Raw genomic sequence first — 22,636 nt, forward strand, 5'->3', positions numbered from 1 at the left:
GGCTGGAGAGTATGGAGCTGTGTCTGGGGACAGGTGAGCAGTCCACAGAGAGTTTGTGGGTCAGGGTTAAAGGGAATATAGCTATGGGAGACATTACTGTGGGGATCTGTTACAGACCGCCTGATCAAGGAGAACCTGCGGATGAAGCCCTCCATAGACAGATAGGAAAAGCCTCATGCTCACAGGCCCTTGTTCTCATGGGTGACTTCAACCACCCTGACATCTGTTGGAAGGACGGTACGGCCCGGCACAAGCAGTCCAGGAGGTTCCTCAATTGTGCAGAAGACAACTTCCTTCTGCAAGTAATAGAGGAGCCGACAAGGAGAGGTGCCATGCTTGACCTCGTGCTCACCAATAGGGAAGGGCTCGTTGGAAATGTGACACTCCAGGGCAGCCTTGGATGCAGCCATCATGAGATGCTCGAATTTGAGATCCTCAGGACAGTGAGGAGAGCGTGCAGCAAGCTCACTGCCCTGGACTTCAAGAGAGCAGACTTTGGCCTCTTCAGGAACCTGCTTCGAAAGGTTCCATGGGATATAGCCCAAGTGGGCAGGGGGGCCCAAGACCGTTGGTCGATATTCAAGGATCACCTGCTGCAAGCTCAGGAGCGTTGCATCCCAACTAGAAGGAAGCGCAGCAGGAGGGCCAGGAGACCTCCTTGGGTGGATAAGGAGCTGCTGAGGAAAATTCAATTGAAAAAAGAGGCTTATAAGTGGAAGCAAGGACAGGCGGCCTGGGAAGAGTACAGGGATGTTGTCCGAGAAGCTAGGGACCAGGTTAGGAAAGCTAAGGCTCAGTTAGAATTAAATTTGGCTAGGGGTATTAAGGATAACAGGAAGGGATTCTACAGGTACATTGTGAATAAAAAACAGACTAGGGAGAACGCAGGCCCCCTCCGGAAGCCATCAGGAGAACTGGCTACGCAGGATTTGGAGAAGGCTGAGGTTCTGAATGACTTCTTTGCCTTGGTCTTCACTGGCAAAGGCTCTGACCAAACCACCCAAGTCTTGGAAGGCAGATGCAGGGACTGTAAGAATGAAGACCTTGCGCCCACTGTAGGAGAGGAACTGGGTCGAGACCATCCTAAAAATCTGAATGTGCACAAGTCCATGGGACCTGATGAGAACCATCCATGGGTCCTGAAGGAGCTGGCGAATGAAGTTGCTAAGCCACTGGCCATCATATTTGAGAAATCATGGCAGTCAGGTGAAGTTCCCAAGGACTGGAAAAAGGGAAATATAACCCCCATTTTCCAGAAGGGGAAAATGGATGACCCGGGGAATTACCGACCAGTCAGTCTCACCTCTGTGACTGGCAAAATCTTGGAGCAGATTCTCCTGGAAGGCATGCTAAGGCACATGAAAATCAACAAGGTGCTTGGTGACAGCCAGCAGGGCTTCACTAAGGGGAAATCCTGCCTGACCAATTTGGTGGCCTTCTATGATGGGGCTACGGAACTGATGGACAGGGGTAGAGCAGCTGATGGCATCTCCCTGGACTTGTGCAAAGCGTTCAACACCATCCCACGCGACATCCTTGTCTCTAAATTGGAGACATCAATTTGATGGATGGACCACTCGGTGGATAAAGAACTGGCTGGATGGCCGCACGCAAAGAGTTGTGGTCAATGGCTCAGTGTCCGGCTGGAGATGGGTAATGAGTGGTGTCCCTCAGGGATCGGTGTTGGGACTGGTCTTGTTCAACATCTTTGTTGCTGACATGGACAGTGGGGTTGAGTGCGCCCTCAGCAAGTTTGCCAACGACACTAAGTTGTGTGGTTTGGTTGATACGCTGGAGGGAAGAGATGGGATCCAGAAGGACCTTGACACACTTGAGAGGTGGCCAATGCCAACCTCATGAAGTTCAACAAGCCAAGTGCAAGGTCCTACACCTGGGTTGGGGCAATCCCAGGCACAGCTACAGGTTGGGCAGAGAAGAGATTCAGAGCAGCCCAAGGAGAAGGACTTGGGGGTGTTGGTGGATGAGAAAATGAACATGAGCCAGCTTCAGTGTGCACTTGTAGCCCGGGAACCAACTGTGTCCTGGGCTGCATCAAAGGGAGCGTGACCAGCAGGTCGAAGGAGGTGATCCTCCCCTCTGCTCTGCTCTTGTGAGACCTCACCTGGAGCATTGTGTGCAGTTCTGGTGTCCTCAACATAAAAAGGACATGGAACTGTTGGAACAAGTCCAGAGGAGGCCACGAGGATGATCCAGGACTGGAACATCTCCTGTATGGAGATAGGCTGAGGAAGTTGGGGCTGCTCAGCCTGGAGAAGAGAAGGCTGCGTGGAGACCTCAGAGCAGCCTTCCAGTATCTGAAGGGGGCCTATAGGGATGCTGGGGAGGGACTCTTCATTAGGGACTGCAGTGACAAGGGGTAATGGGTTAAAACTTAAACAGAGGAAGTTTAGATTGGGTATAAGGAGGAAATTCTTTCCTGTTAGGGTGGTGAGGCACTGGAATGGGTTGCCCAGGGAGGTTGTGAATGCTCCATTCCTGGCAGTGTTCAAGACCAGGTTGGAGGAGGCCTTGGGTGATATGATTTAGTGTGAGGTGTCCCTGCCCATGGCAGGGGGGTTGGAACTGGATGATCTTAAGGTCCTTTCCAACCCTAACTATTCTATGATTCTATAAAGCAGCACAAGCTGTAAAGAGAGGGTGCTGAAGAGCAGTGACAGTATTGTTTGTCTGTGGGCACCCCTCTAGCTAGTGTTTACTACTGCTCCAGCTCATGTTCCTGATCAGAAGCCTGCAGAGAAATCAGTGGAGTCTGAGTACTACTATCCTGTAATGCAACAGTAAAGGCAGGACCTATTCTTGTAGATGGACAAGAATGGGGAAACATCTAGATGTTTCTGGAGGTTTGTGAAGTCCCAAGAGATGGGAAAGCAGGAACTGGTTAGTTTAAACAGATTAGGTTGAATATAAGCAGTCCTCAGAAGATAAGACAAAGTTCTCCTGCACACCTCAGAGCAGAAAAGGGAGATCATGCTGGTCACCAAGTTGGACAAATGTTGTTTTGCTGCTATCTTCTAAACTACTGCCATAGTACGGCACTGGAGGCTGGATTCAAAGATGATTTGGTGTAAGGAACTTGCCATTTAAAGCCAGCAAATCAAGGATGCTGCCAGCTCCAGGGCCAAAGACCAATATGCCCCACATGCATGAAGGGAAAGAGACCCTCAATGTGTTTCTGGGGGAAAGTGAAAATATTTCAAGCTTTGGAAACTCACCTTTTCTTCAGCTTCTTGCCCTCCTCCTTGGATGCAGGGAGGATCATGGCCAGGTATGGCCCATCCACTTCAAAAAAGATGCTGTTCTCCGAGCGTGTGGTGTAGGTGAGGGAGGCCGGGTCCTGCAGCTCCTGGTACTGGTCATTTGTGAAGCCTTCCTATAGGCACAGCCCCAGGAGAACAGCTTTACTCAACAGCCAGGCTGGTTACATGACATGCCCCTCGAGCACCCACTGCCCAAAGGGATCACTGAGCATCCCTCTGAAAGCTACAGCACAATGTCAAGAATCAGAACATCAACCTGCTGTTGAGCTGAGAAATGCTTTGGACCCTAAATTTACATTATTTTGTCTTACAGAAGCTGGACCAGCAGATTTGGACCTTGCTGTAGCTTGGACTGTGCCAGCCGGCACAGGCAAGCACACACCAGCACTGGGCTCTCTCACACCACTCTGCTGCAGGGGTATCAGCCTCTCCCTCTGCCCAGATGCTCTGTGGGGCAGAGAGCTCTGCAGCAAATTAGGGCCATCAGCCCCAGGGTCCTGCTTCAGGAGCGGAGATGGAAGACAGGCCTCCCTTTTCAGTCCTCCACCTCCTTTTGACCAGACTGCAGAGTTGGCCTGGATGACAGCAAGACTCACCTTCACCAGGATATTCAGCATGGCACCTGGGTAGGAGATTGTCACCTTTGGTTTCTTGGCATTGGTTGACTTGATGACAAAGTTCTCTGGGAAGCTGTTGGGGAGGACGCACCAAATCCCATCGGTATCCAGTTCCAGAGGTCTCCTAAACAAGGAAGGAAGGTCACTGTCAGGAGGAAAGTGGCTGATAGGTGAGGATCAACTCTGTGTCCTCCATAAAGCAGAGGCAGCCTGTTGCAGAGGTCCCTTCTGCAAAGCAAACCCTGACAATCCAACAGAATAACCACAGCAGTGTCAGCAATCTGAATGTTCAACATTAACTGCTGAAAGCTCAGATGTTTAACATGCTCTCACATCTGTCCCAGCTGCTGGCAGACCTCTCTTCCCCAGGTCAGCACATACTCACCCAATCTGCTCAATCAGTTCCCTGGCCTGGGTGATGATATTTGCTCCCGTGAAGCAGACGATGCCAGCCATTTCCATGGAGTACCAGCGAGCTCTGTGAGCAGAGCGGTCAAAGTAAAGAGCATGAAGTGCTCCCTGCCTACCCCAGCTAAGGAAAGGGCAGGAGGACCTCCAGAGGAAGAAGGGCAAGAAATACACAAACACTGGCTCTTGGTAGATTGTTTTCCTTGCCCTAATGTCGATGTTTCAGAAAGCTGGAAACCCACTAATAGACAAGATTCCTGTCACTTACGCCCAACACTTAATGTCTGACGGGGGTCTCAAGGGGGAGAAGTCACTTGTAGAAGTAAGAGGAGAGTGTTACAGGCAGCACCTACCTTCATCCTGGTGCTTCAGAAGCAGGGGAAGCAATTGACAGACTCCCCAGGACAATCCTAGTTTCCAGAGGGCACCAGCATTGCCCAGGGAGAAGACTCACCCCTTCCGCATGACATAGCCATAGAAAGAGTTGAGGATGCACTTGTGGGCTAGCTGCAGCGAGTCATACAGGATTTCCATATTCTTGCAGCGCTTCACTTCAGAGGCATCTCCTGCCTCCACCGCTGCAGACAGCTTCTTCTTCCACACCTGCAAGCCACAGGCAGGGTAAGGACAACCCCATGCATCACTACTGGTGGTAGCCAGCTGCTCCGTCCCCAGCCCCAGCAGAGCATTACAGCTCTAGAACAGGATTTTTGCTTAAGATCAGCATCAGCTGAACTTTCCATTTTATCTTGTGCAGCAGAGGAGGAGTTGGCCAGAGCAGCTGGGAGGAATCACAAACGGCTCATTAATTAACTCTGCCATAAGGAGTCCCAGGACCTCAGTGTTGCCTTCAACACACTCCAAGAATAACTTGCCTTGATCCCCTTTAGCACAAACCTCAACCAGAAGAGAACTAGAACATCCTCCTGGAATCAACTCTTCCTGAGGTCTAGGCCTTGCTTCTCAGCTTGTCTCTTTTCTCTATGTAGAGAGAATGCCTCAGGCTGAACCCAGCCGAATCAGACAGAGCAGAACAGAGAGTAGATGAGGATTTGCTAAAGCCACTGAGAACTGGAGGTGCAGCTTTGTTTCTGACAGCATCAGAGGCACTAAATGCCCTGGCAGAAGCCACTGAAGATTCAGCAGCAAGCAGCCACAGCTGTTAGGAGCTCCACCACATTCTTCTTGAGTACAAAGGCTGAAGAGAGCAATCCTTTAGTTTTCAGTGAGAGACAAGAGGTCCCCATCCTTGGCAGGACCAATTAAACCAGAAGCTGAGCTTGGTACCTTGTGCAGCCCCTTGAACTCGTAGCGGCGGTCCCTGAAAGCTCGCACCGTGTCCACATAGAAAGAGTTCTCTCTCTGGCAGATGGTGGTAACTCGTTCCTCCACCTTGGTGACATGGATCTTCTTGTATGCCTTGCGGCAGTAATCTAGTCAAGGGAAGAAGGAGAGGGAAGCTTCTCAGGGATGGGTGCTGCACTACAGAGGGATGGGAACAGTATAAACAGGGAAACATCTAAGTATCAGGCACAGTCCTATTGCAAAGGAAGATACCAGCATGGAGAGAAGCAGCACCTCCTTATGGAGATGCAGGGGCAGGTGCAGGAAATGAACTCATCCTGATGCACATAGGGCCCATCCACAAACCCAGGCTCTGCCCCCAGCCAGCCGGCTGGTTCTGCATCACTCAGTGACGAGATAATGTTATGTTTCCCTTTAACAGGCTTTAAGTAGCAGCCTTCTGACATGGAGCCACCCACATTTCAGCTCAAATCCCCAGCTCTCAGAAGACAAAAGGAGAAACACTGACACAAGCATCAGTGCCTGGCCCCTCTGTGGAAAGCACAGGAGCCTGCTGAGGTCCTGGAGCAGGTCTGTCAAAGCACAGTTCAAGACCAGACCCAGGCAGGACCAACCCCACAGCCTAAGAGCCAAGTGCTGGTGAGCGCTGCTCAGGGGCTGGGCTGCAGACACTAACCACGTCACCACAGTCACTTTTCATTCCTTTTGTTGTGTTTTTACCTGCCAACCGCTTCTTCTCGTACTTGGCCTGCTCCTCCCGGGATAGCTCATGGAAGGCGCGGGGCGCTGCGTCAGGGGCTAGAGCAGGGAACTTCTCCGACTCCAGCTGCTGCTGGATGCGGTGGTACTCGCTGCGGCTGGCAGGCACTGCGGAGCAGGGCACCCATCAGTTTCCCAGGGGAGAAGGAGGAATTCATCTCCATCCCTGTGGGTTGGACTGCATGGTCTGTACTGCACTTACTGAACTCTCCTCTCCACTGCCAAGTCATCTGGCGCTGGCAGTTGGCACCCGGCTTGTTGAAGTCACAGGCAGCACACGTGGCCTCATCTACCATGGCTGAGGGCTGGATGCAAGGAAGAGACACAGGTCTTAGGGAACACCTCTCCAAAGGACAACTCATGCCAGAACAGGCACTAGGTGGCCAAAGAGCAGAGATGTGAACATCACAGAATCCCAGACTGGTTTGGGTTGGAAAGAACCTTAAAGCCTATCCAGTTCCAACCCCCTGCCATGGGCAGGGACAAATTCCAGCAGAACAGGTTGCTCCAAGCCCTGTCCAACCTGGCCTTGAACACTGCCAGGGATAGGACAGCCACAATAACCTGTGCCAGGGTCTTACCACTCTCACAGTAAAGAGCTTCTTCTTTATATCCAACCTAAATCTCCTGTTTCAGTTTGAACCCATCACCCCTTGTCCTATCACTACAGTCCCTGATGAAGAGTTCTTCTCCAGAATCCTTGTAGCCCCCTTCAGAGACCAGAAGCTGCTCTGAGGTCTCCATGCAGCTTCTCTTCTCCAGGATGAACAGCCCCAATGTTCTCAGCCTGTCTACATACAGGAGGTGCTCCAGTCCCCGATCATCCTTGTGGCCTTCTCGTGACTTGTTCCAACATCTCATGTCCTTATGCTGGGACACGAGAACTGCACACAGAGTTCTCCTTTCCAGAGCCTTTTGGGAACACAAACCCCACAAAACCAATGCTGTTTCTTTGGGAAGAGTCCTCAGACTGAATTGTAGCTCAGCCTTTGAAGACCTGGCAGCCATGGCAGCCTGCCTGAATTTCACTCAGTCTTATCTGATCCCCCTGCTCTGAGCAGCCTGAGCAGAAAGTTCAGCCTTTGGTGTTAAGTAGGTCCAACAACAGGGATCACCAAGGTCATCTGAAAGACAAATTAGGAAAGACAAGATTGATGTTACCCACCTGCAACCTGTTGGTCAGAATGATGTTGGGGTACATGGCCCCCACGTCCAGATGGTAGATAAGGGGACACTCAATTCTGTTTGGAACATCCTTCAGGGAATTCAGTTTGACCTTGATTTCATCACAAACCTGTGGCAAGACAAAAGACCACCTGAACTGCAGGTTTTGGGTTGGATCTCCAAGGTAGGCTTTATTGGTAGGGGCATGTGGAAGGTGAAAGCAACTACTTCCTAAAGGTTACTGGGCCAAGGTCCTTTTCAGTGCAAGTGGGTTAATGCAGAAAACAGCAAAGATCAGAAGTCCCCAGTAACTAACTGATGATGTCCTCCAAGAAACTAGACTCAGCTTTGGAGCGGGGTGACCTGTACTCTGTAGCTGATAAAGAGCAGGGAACAAGAGGAGCAAAAGTATTTGGGCTATCTGAGCAGGTCAGTCTTCTCACTAAACCCCTTCCCAGCTCTCTCAGAGCTTTGCTCCTTTTTGACCTGCAAAGGGGAAAGCAGGAACTGTGTCCTCCAGCTGGGGTACAGACCCCAGATCCCCAGGCAGCTGGGCAAGGGAATTCCTGGCTGAGGCTGCTGGAAGTTGTGGCTGCTTATAACATCCCTTAACATTGTCTACTCTACCCATAGATGGGCTTCTTGGTCTCTCCCTGTAGAGCATAAAATGACCCTAAACCGGCACTTTCAAGTTGCCAAGCCCAGTGTGCCACAGGTGACAGACCTCCTGGAAGTTGGTGACCTGATCCAGTGGCAGACCCTCCTCATCCTCGATGGCGTGCCGCAGCGTCTTCTCCACGTGCTGCACCAGGAAGTCGAAGGCAGCAGGATTCTGCAGGAGTGTGGGACCACACTGAGACCATGGGCAGCCATCCCTGGCTGCAGCCTGGTAGCTCCTGCCCTGCTGCCTGTGTCCCTGCCTGACCTGAGCAGCTCCAGGCTTGGCCCTGCAGCACAGGGCAGCATACTAAGATACAGGCAGGTGCAAAAAAAGGAATGAAGGGAAGAGACAAGGACAACTGCAGCCAGTTGCATTTGGTTGTGCAGCACCTCTCATGGTCGCATGCTGACATGGTCATGTGCTCCAAATAGCTAGACTTAGTCCAGATCCTTTTATACACAGTGTATGATCCCCTGTGATCAATTCACTACATGATACACATCAAAGTGTGATGCATCTGGAGCCCATGAACACAATACAGGCATGAAGCAGGGCAGGGGAGGTGATGGTGATAACACGGTGAACCAGAAACAGGTGAACGATGCCCAGGAAGGGCTCAAAAGAAACTTTGGGTGGGAGAAGGACAGAGGACAGGACACCAAAGGGAGCAGAGGCATAGCTTCCAAGAACCACTGGCTCAAAACCAAACCTCAAACCCCTCTTCACCATTTTTCCTTGCTGTCAGCAAGGTTTGGCTTGCTTCCAGCATGTGACACATATGACACTTCCTCTCCCATTGAGGCACAGATGGCCAATTGGAGGCCTCTTCCCATCCCTTCCCAGCCCAGCTCCATACAGTTTCAGGTGCTTAAGGTTTCCTGAAGTATGATAGGCTGCCCAGGGACACACAGGAGATGTTAACACCAGCAGAGGGCTATTCCTCACCACCACCCTCCGCGAGGGCACGGGTGGGCAGCACAGCCCCTTACCATTCTGAAGCGGCAGGGGATGTCACTGCGGAAGACCCCCGACTCCAGAGCTTCCACATGGCCTCCCACGTATGTCTCTGAGTCCAGCACATGGCCATCTTCTGTAAGTTTGTTGAATTCCTGCTCCTGCTTGTTGGGGAAGATGATGTTGGCGTGATAGGCCTGAACCATCAGCAGTGCCTCACACAGTGTCCCAGATCCTTTTCTTAACACCTAAAGGACATTAAAGCCAGTTTTAAACTCAAAAAGAATGGATTTAAGCAAGGAAGAAATTTATTTATCAGGGTGGAATAGGTTGCACAGAAGATGCGGATGCCCCATCCCTTCCAGTTCAAGGCCAGGTTAGATGCAGCTTTCAGCAACCTGATCTGCCTTCCCTATGACAGGAGTGTTGGACTATGTGATCTTGGAAGGTCCCTTTCCAATCCAAACCATACTATGATTGAGCAAGAAGGGACAGACAGACACTTCCTACATGCTTGCACTTACAGCTGCCTAACCATCCCCTCTACAGCTGACAGCAGTCATCAGGAGACCCAACTTTGCATGACCACAACTGCAAGTAAACTTGGCTGAGGATGGAGCATCACCCACACTTTCTTCCTGCAGACCTGTACTGCCAACCCTCAGATCTCTTGTTTTTTGGCACCTCTCTCAAAAGCCCCCAGGACTGTGGAGACAAAGGAGTAGCCTCCAAATCCACTCTCCCTCCCTTCCTGACACAGATGGGAAAATGCCCTGGCAGACAGAATCAGGTCCATGGCCAGAGCATCCCTGCAGCACGGGAGATGTTTGCTCTGCTGGGTGAAGAGCCACATTTCAGGAATGTACCTACCTCATCTGGCTCCATGGGAATGATGGTGCACAGGGCAAAAATGAAAGGATGCACGTACTTCATATACATGTAATAGGTAGCAACTGCATCGGACACTGAATAGGTGGCCAGGGTCTGTCAAAGAAGGGTGACAGGCAAATTAATCACAATCGTGACAGAGCAGCTCAGTGACATCTTTCGCTGCTTCCTGCTGGACACACTTGTATGAGTGGGAAGAAGGGAAAGGTGTCTCTTAGGTTGTAAAGAATAATCTGTTCACTTCCGAGGACGTCCTGCTCTAGCTCTAGTTAGACCATCATATCAGCTTCAAATAACAAGAAATGAGGATGAGCCCATGACATAGACGCTGCCCTGTTTGGGAATCAGAAGTCTGCACCAGAGCTTCAGCAGAAATCCCCTGCCCGCAACACCCGAACACTAAGCCTAGTTCTTGTCCCTCCTCAGCAAGTCATGGCCTTTTGTGGTGCCTGTGTTTGCGCCACCTCCCACTGGCATAAACAAACACAGAGAATGCACTGTACAATGCCAGTGCTACAACCACTTCAAAGAAACCCTGTTCTTTCTCCCCACAAACTCAAGTACTTCTGAGGCATCAGCAATCTGGTGAGACAGAGTGAGTTAATTTCTCAGAATGACTGCATTAAGCAAGAACATTTTGAGACCCTTTAAGTTAGATTCAATCATATTGCAGCCACTTTGAGAAAGAGTAGCTAGGCTGAGAAAGTTATTGCAGCTAGGCTGAGAAAGTTGGGGCTGTTCAGCCTGGAGAAGAGAAGGCTGCGTGGAGACCTCAGAGCAGCCTTCCAGTATCTGAAGGGGGGCTATAGGGATGCTGGGGAGGGACTCTTCATTAGGGATTGTAGTGACAGGACAAGGGGTAATGGGTTAAAACTTAAATGGGGGAAGTTTAGATTGGATATAAGGAAGAATTTCTTTACTGTAAGGGTGCTGAGGCACTGGAATGGGTTGCCCAGGGAGGTTGTGAATGCTCCATCCCTGGCAGTGCTCAAGGCCGGGTTGGACAGAGCCTTGGGTGACCTGGTTTAGTGTGAGGTGTCCCTGCCCATGGCAGGGGGGTTGGAACTGGATGACCTTAAGGTCCTTTCCAACCCTGACTATTCTACGATTCTGTGATACTCTACATTTGTTTTCCAATTGCTCAGAGGACATACAGCACAGAGAGGGAATACCTGAGGCTCCTCTGTAGCCATCCGGCACATTTCTTCAGGGTCCAGCTCCACTGGATCATAACCCAGTTTTGCTTTAGCTGCTGCTTTCAGGTTGTGACTTCCCACTGGGAGGTAACTGTCCCTCTTCACCCACCTGGACAGAATTATGAAAATGGCAGTTTGTGCAGAGGAACCAACTCTCCCTTCAGAAAGGGCCTCCGGCCTCCAAATGGGATCCTGACTGCAAAGGGGACCTCTCACCAAGGACAGCCAGGAGCCGAGCATCCAAGTGTGAGAGGCTGCCCAGCTTTAGGTATCCTGCACTTCCACCAATGCACTTGAGTTCCAACCAGGACAAATTCCACTATCCATACCATCATCACTGCTCAAAATTACCACCTTCCAACCCCCTCAGGTGCCTTTATACTAAACATTTAACCACTGGAGATGTCACCAGAACTGCAACTGGAGATACAAGCAGCCACTCTCCAAAGTCCAGACACTGCTCCAGGGGAAGAAACCCACATAAACACCAACTTTTCTCTCACATGCATGCACACGTCCTTTCCTCTTCTGTCTGTGCCTGGAGGCTACTGGGTTAGGACACGGTCTCTTCCCCACTCCAATGGCCTGATCCTATCCCACCCTTTCCCTGCTCCCTCAACTGAGGGCTCAAACACCCAAGGACAGTCACCAGCAGGCTGCAGGGAGAGAGACAGCCCCACGAGCCCTTCATGGGGAAGGCTTGGCAGCTTCTGTGGTATGCAGAGTGCCAAGGGGAAGCAGCACAAAGAAATGGACTATCACACCAGCCTTGGGAGGTGCAACAGGCAGGAGGACAGTATTCAAATGCAACTGTAGGTTTTTTACATAAATTCAAGAGAAAGATGCAGGGTATGTGGTAAATGGGCAGCATTTGATACCTTAGACAGTCCATGTGGATGCACTGGGATGCTTTGTATTCTCCCTGGCTGTCCTTCTGAAACCCAATTTCCTGGTACATATTAATTCCATGAACTGTTGCTCTTGCTTCCACAAAGGGCCTGGGGAAAGAGGCAACACAAAGAGTAGGAACAGAACAATCATTTCCCTTCAGCTTTGACAACAGTTTCACAGCTGCTTTGTTACCAACTACCTAAAGAATTTTTCTTCCAGTTATCTGTGGTATCTGGTTATGGGGAAAATTTCCCCCAGGGCAGAACTGCTGCTGACCCAAAAGGCAACGCTGCTCCTTGCAGCCTGCACCAGGCCCTTTCCCCTTGCTTCCCGATGGCTTGCCTGCACTCCTCTCCCCAGTATCCTCCAGGTGACTCTCTCCCTGCTCTCCCAAGACTGAGCTCATCCATACACCAACACTGCCACATGGCCAAGGGCTTTTAAGCAGCAAAACCAAGCAGACGGGACTCTACAAAAGTTCATACTTCCAAGCCAGCAGGCACAGGATTTCGTGAGGTGTTCAAACTAGCCAGAGAGTTGGCATGGATCACACACTATCACCAACTGCTGTGTGAGCTATTGGAAGGATGTCAAGCCTGCCCAACAGCTCAGGTGACACCCTACCAGCTTAAATTTTCACTCCTCATCTTACCAGTCAAAGAAGTCTCCATTGTATGTGACAATGATGTTTGGTTTGGTCTCCTGGATATGTTCAAACCATCTCTGGATTAAATGAGCCTAGGATAAACAGAAGAGTAGAAAAGATATATACATATAACTTCATCTCCTCCGTGGAGAGGTGGTGGATTCCTTCCAGCTTCTCCCACACTTCCCCTCTCTTCCCCACATAGCCCAGACCTGACCTCTTATCCTTTTTGCCAAGAAATCAAAGCATGACCAGCCCTGCTCAACCAACCATGTTCCCCAGAGAAGCAGCCCACCAAGCTCTTAGCTCTTGTTGAAGAAGAGCCCCGGGCAGGTAAAATGTTAGCTGGGCAGAAATTACTTACTTCATCCGGTTCATTAAAGACACAAAATTGCCCCTCATACTCTGGCTTGGGAGTAAACTCAAAGTCTTCAATATCCTCAGAGACGATCTCCCTGTTTGTGATGAGGTAGCCCTGGGGAGGTGACAAAGAGGTAGTCAGGACAACCTGGCTTGCAGACAAGCCAAAAATGCTGTCCATATGATGGGACATTTTGCCTCTTGAAAGACACAGCTTCTGTCAAGGGTGAACAACTGTTTGGGAGTTATCTGCTGAACCATTGCTGGCCATTGGCTAAAGAAGGCCACAGGGAGACAACATGGGATAGCAGAGCTATCCCTGTGCTCTCCAGGTCCCTCAGAGGAGCACCAGCAACCTGACCTGGGTACCATAAAACTAAGTATCTCATGCATCATGCAGACGTTAATTTCCTCTCCGCAGCCACACACCAAACAAGACAAGCCTGGAGTGGGCTGGGTTAGAAGGGGAAACATTGGCCTATTCCCCAGCTGGGCTGCTGGAGCATGGAGGAAACCACTCTGCTGTTCCTTACCTGCCCATCAATCATGTAGGAGATCATCATGATCTGGTCTGTCTCTGCATCAGGAAACTTCAGAGGGAGTTTGGTAGTTTCAATGTCAAAGGCAAGAACAACAGGATCCTGAGCAGGACCAAATCCATTAGAAAAACATTCTAAAGCTGACCTGAAGTTCAGCACAATTCCCATTCCAGCAAGTGAACCAGACTCTCCCCATTAATCATTTTACTGCTTTAACCACCCCAAAATCACTACCCGAGACCAGAAACAGGGCTTTCCCCCTGCCACCACAGCGTGACACCCACAGCTCACCGGCAACCAGACCTCAGGGCAGAGCTGGCTGTGCACCCGGACAGACGGACGCTTGCCCAACCAAACCCATCCTATCCCACCCCACCTCAGCCCAACCCGCGCTCACCGGGCGCTCCACGAGGTCGTCTCGGCGGGTGATTTCAGGGGGGTAGGTGCTGCCCCGGTACCGCACATTGTACCAGTGAGCCTGTTGGGAGAAGAGGGAGGGCAGTGTGACCACAGGGACAGCTCCTTGGGTCACTGCTGTTCAGCTGCTGGGGACAGACCTGCACGAGCTTAAATGCAGCCCAGCAGAAAGGCTCAAACTATGGCTGTGCATCAGTCCTTTAACTCTGCTGCACGTCAGTAACTAAGGAAGAGGCCCAGCAGCAGGGGACTAAGCTTTACACATGGAACTCATGGTTCCCAACACCTTTGCAAAGGTCCTGGAGAGAAAGTGTTTCTCCCTGGCACACACTTCAGGAGTACAGAAGCACTTCCAGCTTCCCTGTTCCTTACCACGTGGATCTTCAGGTCAATGGACAGGCGAATATGGTAGGGTACATCGTACTCCCGCATATCCAGGATATTGTCCATCTGGCTGGCCACCTTTCTGGAGGCTCCGTCTTCATCCGTGGTCAGGATGCCTCCGCTCAGAGCGCTGCAAGGAGCAGAGCAAAGAAGTTGCTTTACCTGAGTGCACATCTCCACAGCCTTGGCCTCATGTGACAGCCACATGGTACTGGTGACACCCAGCAGGAGTCAGAGACAGGAGAGAACAGGAAACACTGCTCCACTATGCAGCCCCCTCTGCTTGCAGGACAGGAGCAAGCGCAGCCCCGTTGCTCCCATCTAAATTCACTTTTCTTTATGTTTCTGAGATGTGTCTGCTCACAGGTATAGGCAGACAAACCCCACGTGTGGCTGCAGAATTAACAGTTCTTATGGCACTGGATTTATAAGCATGATGAGTCTAAGAATAATGAGGCAACATGGGAAGGACTTGGAAGGCATACCATCCCTCTTCCAGGTGAGCAGGTGGCACTCATCTCACCTTCCTGAAGTTTCAACTAAGATCAGACTTCAGGGGCAGGAGCCCAAAGAGGGTGAAGTTTGCATATTTCTATACTAGGTGGCTTTAGGAAAAAAAAAAAAAAAAAATAGAGGTTTCGGTTTTTTTTTTCTGCCTGCAACTGTGCTCCCAACCTTGCAAACAAGCTCCTACTTCTCATTCAGATACAGCATGTTGGCTGGGGCTTTCTTCCCTTTAGTCACTGCCAGAGGTAAGGCTGCCCAATGCCTCTGAGTATTCTTTCTCAGGAGACAGGGTATCTACGTGCCTGGCAGGCAGAGGTACCACCACAGCACATCACATCCCTGAGGCTCTGGGGCCTCTTAATGTGCAGCACTGAGCTTGAAGAACCACCTCAGAGAAGGGTGGTATAACTGGGGACAGACCCAGGCAGGACAACAGCTCCCTGGGGACAGCTAAGAAATAAAAGGGAGCCTAGTTATTAACATGAGAGGCCCTCAGGATTGCTCCCACCTTGACAGCATGGCTGTGTAGACATCGCTCGCCCGGTCTCGTTCTCTGTTTTTCCTCACAGCAGGAGAGATATCCTTACGCACCTTTACCAAGTCATCCACCGTGTTGAAGGACAGCTTGATGTAGTTCCTCTTCAGACCCACCAAGTGGTTTGGCTGCAAAGCAGCAAGACAATGCCAGCTCTGGGGGATGAGCACTGCCATCCTTGGAGACATTGAAGGCCAGGCTGGATGTAGGTCTGAGCAACCTAATCTAGCTGAAGATGTCCCTGCTCATTGCAGGGCTCTGGACTAGATGACCTTTGGAAGTCCTTTCCAACCCAAACACTTTTATGCTGCTATATAAGAGGGTGGGGAAGGCATACCAGACTGATACAGGTGGCAGAAGTGGACAAAAAAAAAAAAAAAAAAAGGTGCCAGTGGGTGGGAGAGTCAAGCATCGAGAAGAGACATCAGGGAAGAGTGCAGGAGCTGCAAGAGCAAGGACACAGCCAGCCCTGCTGCCCTGCCCATGCAGGCAGAACCACATAGGACCCACCCGGGGAAGAGGAATAAGAGCAGGTCAAACATGAGTAGCAGCTCCCTCCCACCGTAACCTCTCCTCCTCCAATTAATTCCCAAAATTGAACACCTTGAAGATGCTGTGAAATGGCTGATGTGCTCAAGGAGAAGAATGCAATTAGCCATAGCTACCTATTACTGATAGGCACCACTAGCAGCACTAGGAGACTGAAGCATGCTGTTTCCCTTTACTCAGTCCCTTCCTACTTCACTAGAGCTGTGCAATGTCCAAAAACCACCACTACTCAAGAGTACAAAGGCCAGAGGAATACAGACCAAGTCCAAGTCTTCTTTGGGGACAGTTTCCAGCTTTGCAATCTTCCCTTGGAACTTCTTGGAGAGGAAGGAGGACACTTCTTGCTCACAGCCCTGCCGAGACATCCCCAAGGCTGAGCGGTCCACTATCCCCTGGGAGATCGTCCCAAAGTTGGATGTCCAGGACGTCTCGAGCTCCCCAGGGGCCTGCTGTCCCCTTCCCTGGATACCTCAGCCCTCCCAGGGTCCCCTCCTCACCTTCTGAGCGGCGATGTAGAAGTAGGGCTTGTAGGGCAGGGCCACCTAGGAGAGACAAGACCGGTGACGGCAACAAGTCTCACTCAGGAGATCCCCTGTCGCACCCGGACCCCCGGGGAACCCACCTTGAAGCGGCTCCCGTCCTCCTGGATGAAGTAATAGTCCACAGCGCTCACCGACCGCCGGTCCTCATCCAGCACCTCCGTCTGCCCAGGGCACCATGGACTCAGCAAGGTGCCTCTGTGAGGCCTCCCCGACTCCCCCCACCGGGCCCTACCGGGGGCGTCCTCCCCATGCCCATGGGTTGGCTGCTCGCCCCACGCCCCGCCGATCCATACCGGGTGCATGTTGATGAGCCAGCCCGTTCGCTCGCCGGGCTCCGCTGGTCTCTCGAAGCCGAAGAGCGCGTCCAGCCGGTCGGTGCGCTGCGATCGCTCCAGGCGCTTGAGAGCGGACAGCGCGGGGCCATCGTCCCTGCCAGCAGCCGCGCCGTCAGTCCCCGCCGCAGGTCCCCAGGGCCCGCCAGGCCGCCGGCCCCTCCGCGCTCCGTCGGGGTCTCCGCCGCCCCGCAGCACCATCACGATCCGGCCCCACCACACCAGCCCCAACCCGCCACCGCGGGAAGAAATTCCCGCGCTACGCCCTGTTCCCGCGAGAGAGAACTCCCCCACGTCCCGCCCCTCGTAGAGAGAACCAATCAGAAAGAGGCCCCGCCTCCCCCGCGGGCACCTCCTACCAACGCCAGCTGGCGCGCTCAGGCGCTCCCCGCCACGCCCCCGGTGCTGGCCGTTGGCGGGGCAGGAGAGGTAAGGGCGTGGCCGTGCTCCCCCCGCCCCCGCAGGGATCCCGCGGCCCCCCCCCGCCCGGCGGCTGGAGCCCCGGGAATCTCGATCCTGCCCAGGCCGGGGGCTGCGGGGTCCCCGTGCAGCGGAGTTGAGCGCTTGTCCCGGGGACACGCGCGCGGACACAAAGACACAGGACACACACGGGACACGCGCACGGACACAAGGACACGGGACACACACAGGACACAGGACGCACGCGCGGACACAAGGACACGGGACACGCGCACGGACACAAGGACACGGGACACACACAGGACACAGGACACGCGCACGGACACAAGGACACGGGACACACACAGGACACAGGACACGCGCACGGACACAAGGACACGGGACACACACAGGACACAGGACGCACGCGCGGACACAAGGACACGGGACACGCGCGCGGACACAAGGACACGGGACACACACAGGACACAGGACACACGCGCGGACACAAGGACACGGGACACGCGCGCGGACACAAGGACACGGGACACACATGGGACACACGCACGGACACAAGGACACGGGACACACACAGGACACAGGACACGCGCGGACACAAGGACACGGGACACACACAGGACACAGGACACACGCGCGGACACAAGGACACGGGACACGCGCGTGGACACAAGGACACGGGACACACACAGGACACAGGACACACGCGCGGACACAAGGACACGGGACACGCTGACACAAGGACACGGGACGCGCGCTGACACAAGGACACGGGACACGCGCGGACACAAGGACACAGGACACACGCGCGGACACAAGGACACGGGACACGCGCATGGACACAAGGACACAGGACACACACGGGACACACGCACGGACACAAGGACACAGGACACACACGGGACACAGGACACACACGCGGACACAAGGACACGGGACACGCGCGGACACAAGGACACAGAACACGCGCGTGGACACAAGGACACAGGACACACACGGGACACACGCACGGACACAAGGACACAGGACACACACAGGACACACGCGCGGACACAAGGACACGGGACACGCGCGCGGACACAAGGACACGGGACATGCGCGCGGGCACAAAGACACAGGACACACACGGGACACGCGCACGGACACAAGGACACGGGACACACACAGGACACAGGACACACGCGCGGACACAAGGACACGGGACACACGCGCGGACACAAGGACACGGGACACGCGCGCGGACACAAGGACACGGGACACACACGGGACACGCGCACGGACACAAGGACACGGGACACACACAGGACACAGGACACAGGCACGGACACAAGGACACGGGACACACACAGGACACAGGACACACACGCGGACACAAGGACACGGGACACGCGCGTGGACACAAGGACACGGGACACACACAGGACACGGGACACACGCGCGGACACAAGGACACGGGACACGCGCGTGGACACAAGGACACGGGACACACACAGGACACGGGACACACGCGCGGACACAAGGACACGGGACACGCTGACACAAGGACACGGGACGCGCGCTGACACAAGGACACGGGATACGCACGGACACAAGAACACAGGACACACGCGCGGACACAAGGACACGGGACACGCTGACACAAGGACACGGGACACGCGCGGACACAAGAACACAGGACACACGCGCAGACACAAGGACACGGGACACGCGCGCGGACACAAGGACACGGGACACGCGCATGGACACAAGGACACAGGACACACACGGGACACACGCACGGACACAAGGACACAGGACACACACGGGACACAGGACACACGCGCAGACACAAGGACACGGGACACGCGCGGACACAAGAACACAGGACACACGCGCAGACACAAGGACACGGGACACGCGCGTGGACACAAGGACACGGGACACACACGGGACACACGCACGGACACAAGGACACAGGACACACACGGGACACAGGACACGCGCGGACACAAGGACACGGGACACGCGCGCGGACACAAGGACACGGGACACGCGCATGGACACAAGGACACAGGACACACACGGGACACACGCACGGACACAAGGACACAGGACACACACGGGACACAGGACACACGCGCAGACACAAGGACACGGGACACGCGCGTGGACACAAGGACACGGGACACACACGGGACACACGCACGGACACAAGGACACAGGACACACACGGGACACAGGACATGCGCGGACACAAGGACACGGGACACGCGCGGACACAAGGACACGGGACATGCGCGCGGACACAAGGACACGGGACACGCGCGCGGACACAAGGACACGGGACACACACGGGACACACGCACGGACACAAGGACACAGGACACACACGGGACACAGGACACACGCGCGGACACAAGGACACAGGACAGGCGCGCGGACACAAGGACACAGGACACACACGGGACACACGCACGGACACAAGGACACAGGACACACACGGGACACAGGACACATGCGCGGACACAAGGACACGGGACACGCGCACGGACACAAGGACACGGGACACACGCGCGGACACAAGGACACGGGACACACACGGGACACGCGCACGGACACAAGGACACGGGACACACACAGGACACAGGACACACGCGCGGACACAAGGACACGGGACACACACAGGACACAGGACACACGAGCGGACACAAGGACACGGGACACGCGCGTGGACACAAGGACACGGGACACACACAGGACACAGGACACACTCTCGGACACAAGGACACGGGACGCGCGCTGACACAAGGACACGGGACACGCGCGGACACAAGAACACAGGACACACGCGCGGACACAAGGACACGGGACACGCGCGGACACAAGGACACAGGACACGCGCGGACACAAGGACACGGGACACGCGCATGGACACAAGGACACAGGACACACACGGGACACACGCACGGACACAAGGACACAGGACACACACGGGACACAGGACACACGCGCGGACACAAGGACACGGGACACGCGCGGACACAAGGACACAGGACACGCGCGTGGACACAAGGACACAGGACACACACGGGACACACGCACGGACACAAGGACACAGGACACACACGGGACACAGGACACACGCGCGGACACAAGGACACGGGAAAGGCGCGCGGACACAAGGACACGGGACACACATGGGACACACGCACGGACACAAGGACACAGGACACGCGCACGGACACAAGGACACGGGACACACACGGGACACACGCACGGACACAAGGACACAGGACACACACGGGACACAGGACACACGCGCGGACACAAGGACACGGGACACGCGCGCGGACACAAGGACGAAGGACACACACGGGACACACGCACGGACACAAGGACACAGGACACACACGGGACACAGGACACACGCGCGGACACAAGGACACAGGACACGCGCACGGACACAAAGAACACGGGACACACGCGCGGACACAAGGACACGGGACACACACGGGACACGCGCACGGACACAAGGACACGGGACACACACAGGACACAGGACACACGCGCGGACACAAGGACACAGGACACACACAGGACACAGGACACACGCGCGGACACAAGGACACGGGACACGCGCGTGGACACAAGGACACGGGACACACACAGGACACAGGACACACGCGCGGACACAAGGACACGGGACACGCTGACACAAGGACACGGGACGCGCGCTGACACAAGGACACGGGACACGCGCGGACACAAGAACACAGGACACACGCGCGGACACAAGGACACGGGACACGCGCGCGGACACAAGGACACGGGACACGCGCATGGACACAAGGACACAGGACACACATGGGACACACGCACGGACACAAGGACACAGGACACACACGGGACACAGGACACACGCGCGGACACAAGGACACGGGACACGCGCGGACACAAGGACACAGGACATGCGCGTGGACACAAGGACACAGGACACACACGGGACACACGCACGGACACAAGGACACAGGACACACACGGGACACAGGACACACGCGCGGACACAAGGACACGGGACACGCGCGCGGACACAAGGACATGGGACACGCGCGGACACAAGGACACGGGACATGCGCACGGACACAAGGACACGGGACACGCGCGCGGACACAAGGACACGGGACACACATGGGACACACGCACGGACACAAGGACACAGGACACACACAGGACACAGGACACACGCACGGACACAAGGACACAGGACACGCGCACGGACACAAGGACACGGGACACACACGGGACACACGCACGGACACAAGGACACAGGACACACACGGGACACAGGACACATGCGCGGACACAAGGACACAGGACACGCGCGCGGACACAAGGACACAGGACACACACGGGACACACGCACGGACACAAGGACACAGGACACACACGGGACACAGGACACACGCGCGGACACAAGGACACGGGACACGCGCATGGACACAAGGACACGGGACACACGCGCGGACACAAGGACACGGGACATGCACGGACACAAGGTCACGGGACACATACAGGACACGCGCGCGGACACAAGGACACGGGACACGCGCACTGACACAAGGACACAGGACACATGCACGGACACAAGGACACAGGACACTTGCACGGACACAAGGACACAGGACACTTGCACGGACACAAGGACACAGGACACATGCACGGACACAAGGACACAGGACACATGCACGGACACAAGGACACAGGACACTTGCACGGACACAAGGACACAGGACACATGCACGGACACAAGGACACGGGACGCGCACACGGACACAAGGACACGGGACACGCGCGGACACAAGGACACAGGACACGCGCGCAGACACAAGGACACAGGACACGTGCGCGGACACAAGGACACGGGACACGCGCGCGGACACAAGGACACGGGACACACACGGGACACACGCACGGACACAAGGACACAGGACACACACGGGACACAGGACACACGCGCGGACACAAGGACACGGGACACACACGGGACACACGCACGGACACAAGGACACAGGACACACATGGGACACAGGACACATGCACGGACACAAGGACACGGGACGCGCGCACGGACACAAGGACACCGGACGCGCACACGGACACAAGGACACAGGACACATACAGGACACGCGCACGAACACACAGGCGGCCGCCGGCTGCTGCTGTCAGCACACACACACCCGACTCACCTCACACACCAGTACCGTGCCCGCCTCCTCTGGGGTGGCAGAGGCAGGAGGTCACTGGTGTC

At 54.5% G+C, this 22,636-nt stretch overlaps 1 protein-coding gene across 2 annotated transcripts in view; it reads right to left on the reverse strand.

The window, feature by feature from the left end:
- POLE (DNA polymerase epsilon, catalytic subunit) overlaps positions 1 to 17,133 on the reverse strand; it is a 32,804-nt gene extending 15,671 nt beyond the window's left edge. For both annotated transcript variants that reach the window (XM_061465696.1, XM_061465695.1), the window contains exons 1-23: positions 16,894 to 17,133; positions 16,681 to 16,761; positions 16,556 to 16,600; positions 16,319 to 16,411; positions 15,483 to 15,637; positions 14,456 to 14,597; positions 14,064 to 14,144; positions 13,661 to 13,768; positions 13,132 to 13,242; positions 12,774 to 12,859; positions 12,109 to 12,228; positions 11,207 to 11,339; positions 10,017 to 10,130; positions 9,182 to 9,394; positions 8,256 to 8,363; positions 7,533 to 7,661; positions 6,570 to 6,672; positions 6,329 to 6,475; positions 5,591 to 5,736; positions 4,758 to 4,906; positions 4,281 to 4,373; positions 3,875 to 4,019; positions 3,234 to 3,391 (exon numbers count right to left, since the gene is read on the reverse strand). In XM_061465696.1, the coding sequence (XP_061321680.1) occupies positions 3,234 to 3,391; positions 3,875 to 4,019; positions 4,281 to 4,373; positions 4,758 to 4,906; positions 5,591 to 5,736; positions 6,329 to 6,475; positions 6,570 to 6,672; positions 7,533 to 7,661; positions 8,256 to 8,363; positions 9,182 to 9,394; positions 10,017 to 10,130; positions 11,207 to 11,339; positions 12,109 to 12,228; positions 12,774 to 12,859; positions 13,132 to 13,242; positions 13,661 to 13,768; positions 14,064 to 14,144; positions 14,456 to 14,597; positions 15,483 to 15,637; positions 16,319 to 16,411; positions 16,556 to 16,600; positions 16,681 to 16,761; positions 16,894 to 17,133 (2,900 nt within the window). The remainder of the gene's footprint in view (positions 1 to 3,233; positions 3,392 to 3,874; positions 4,020 to 4,280; positions 4,374 to 4,757; positions 4,907 to 5,590; positions 5,737 to 6,328; positions 6,476 to 6,569; positions 6,673 to 7,532; positions 7,662 to 8,255; positions 8,364 to 9,181; positions 9,395 to 10,016; positions 10,131 to 11,206; positions 11,340 to 12,108; positions 12,229 to 12,773; positions 12,860 to 13,131; positions 13,243 to 13,660; positions 13,769 to 14,063; positions 14,145 to 14,455; positions 14,598 to 15,482; positions 15,638 to 16,318; positions 16,412 to 16,555; positions 16,601 to 16,680; positions 16,762 to 16,893) is intronic.
- Positions 17,134 to 22,636: the final 5,503 nt, after the last annotated feature.

Source organism: Pezoporus flaviventris, unplaced genomic scaffold (assembly GCF_033815535.1).
Source record: "Pezoporus flaviventris isolate CSIRO_AGI_PZ_B2104156 unplaced genomic scaffold, CSIRO_AGI_Pfla_v1 ptg000041l, whole genome shotgun sequence".
NCBI classification, from domain to species: domain Eukaryota; kingdom Metazoa; phylum Chordata; class Aves; order Psittaciformes; family Psittacidae; genus Pezoporus; species Pezoporus flaviventris.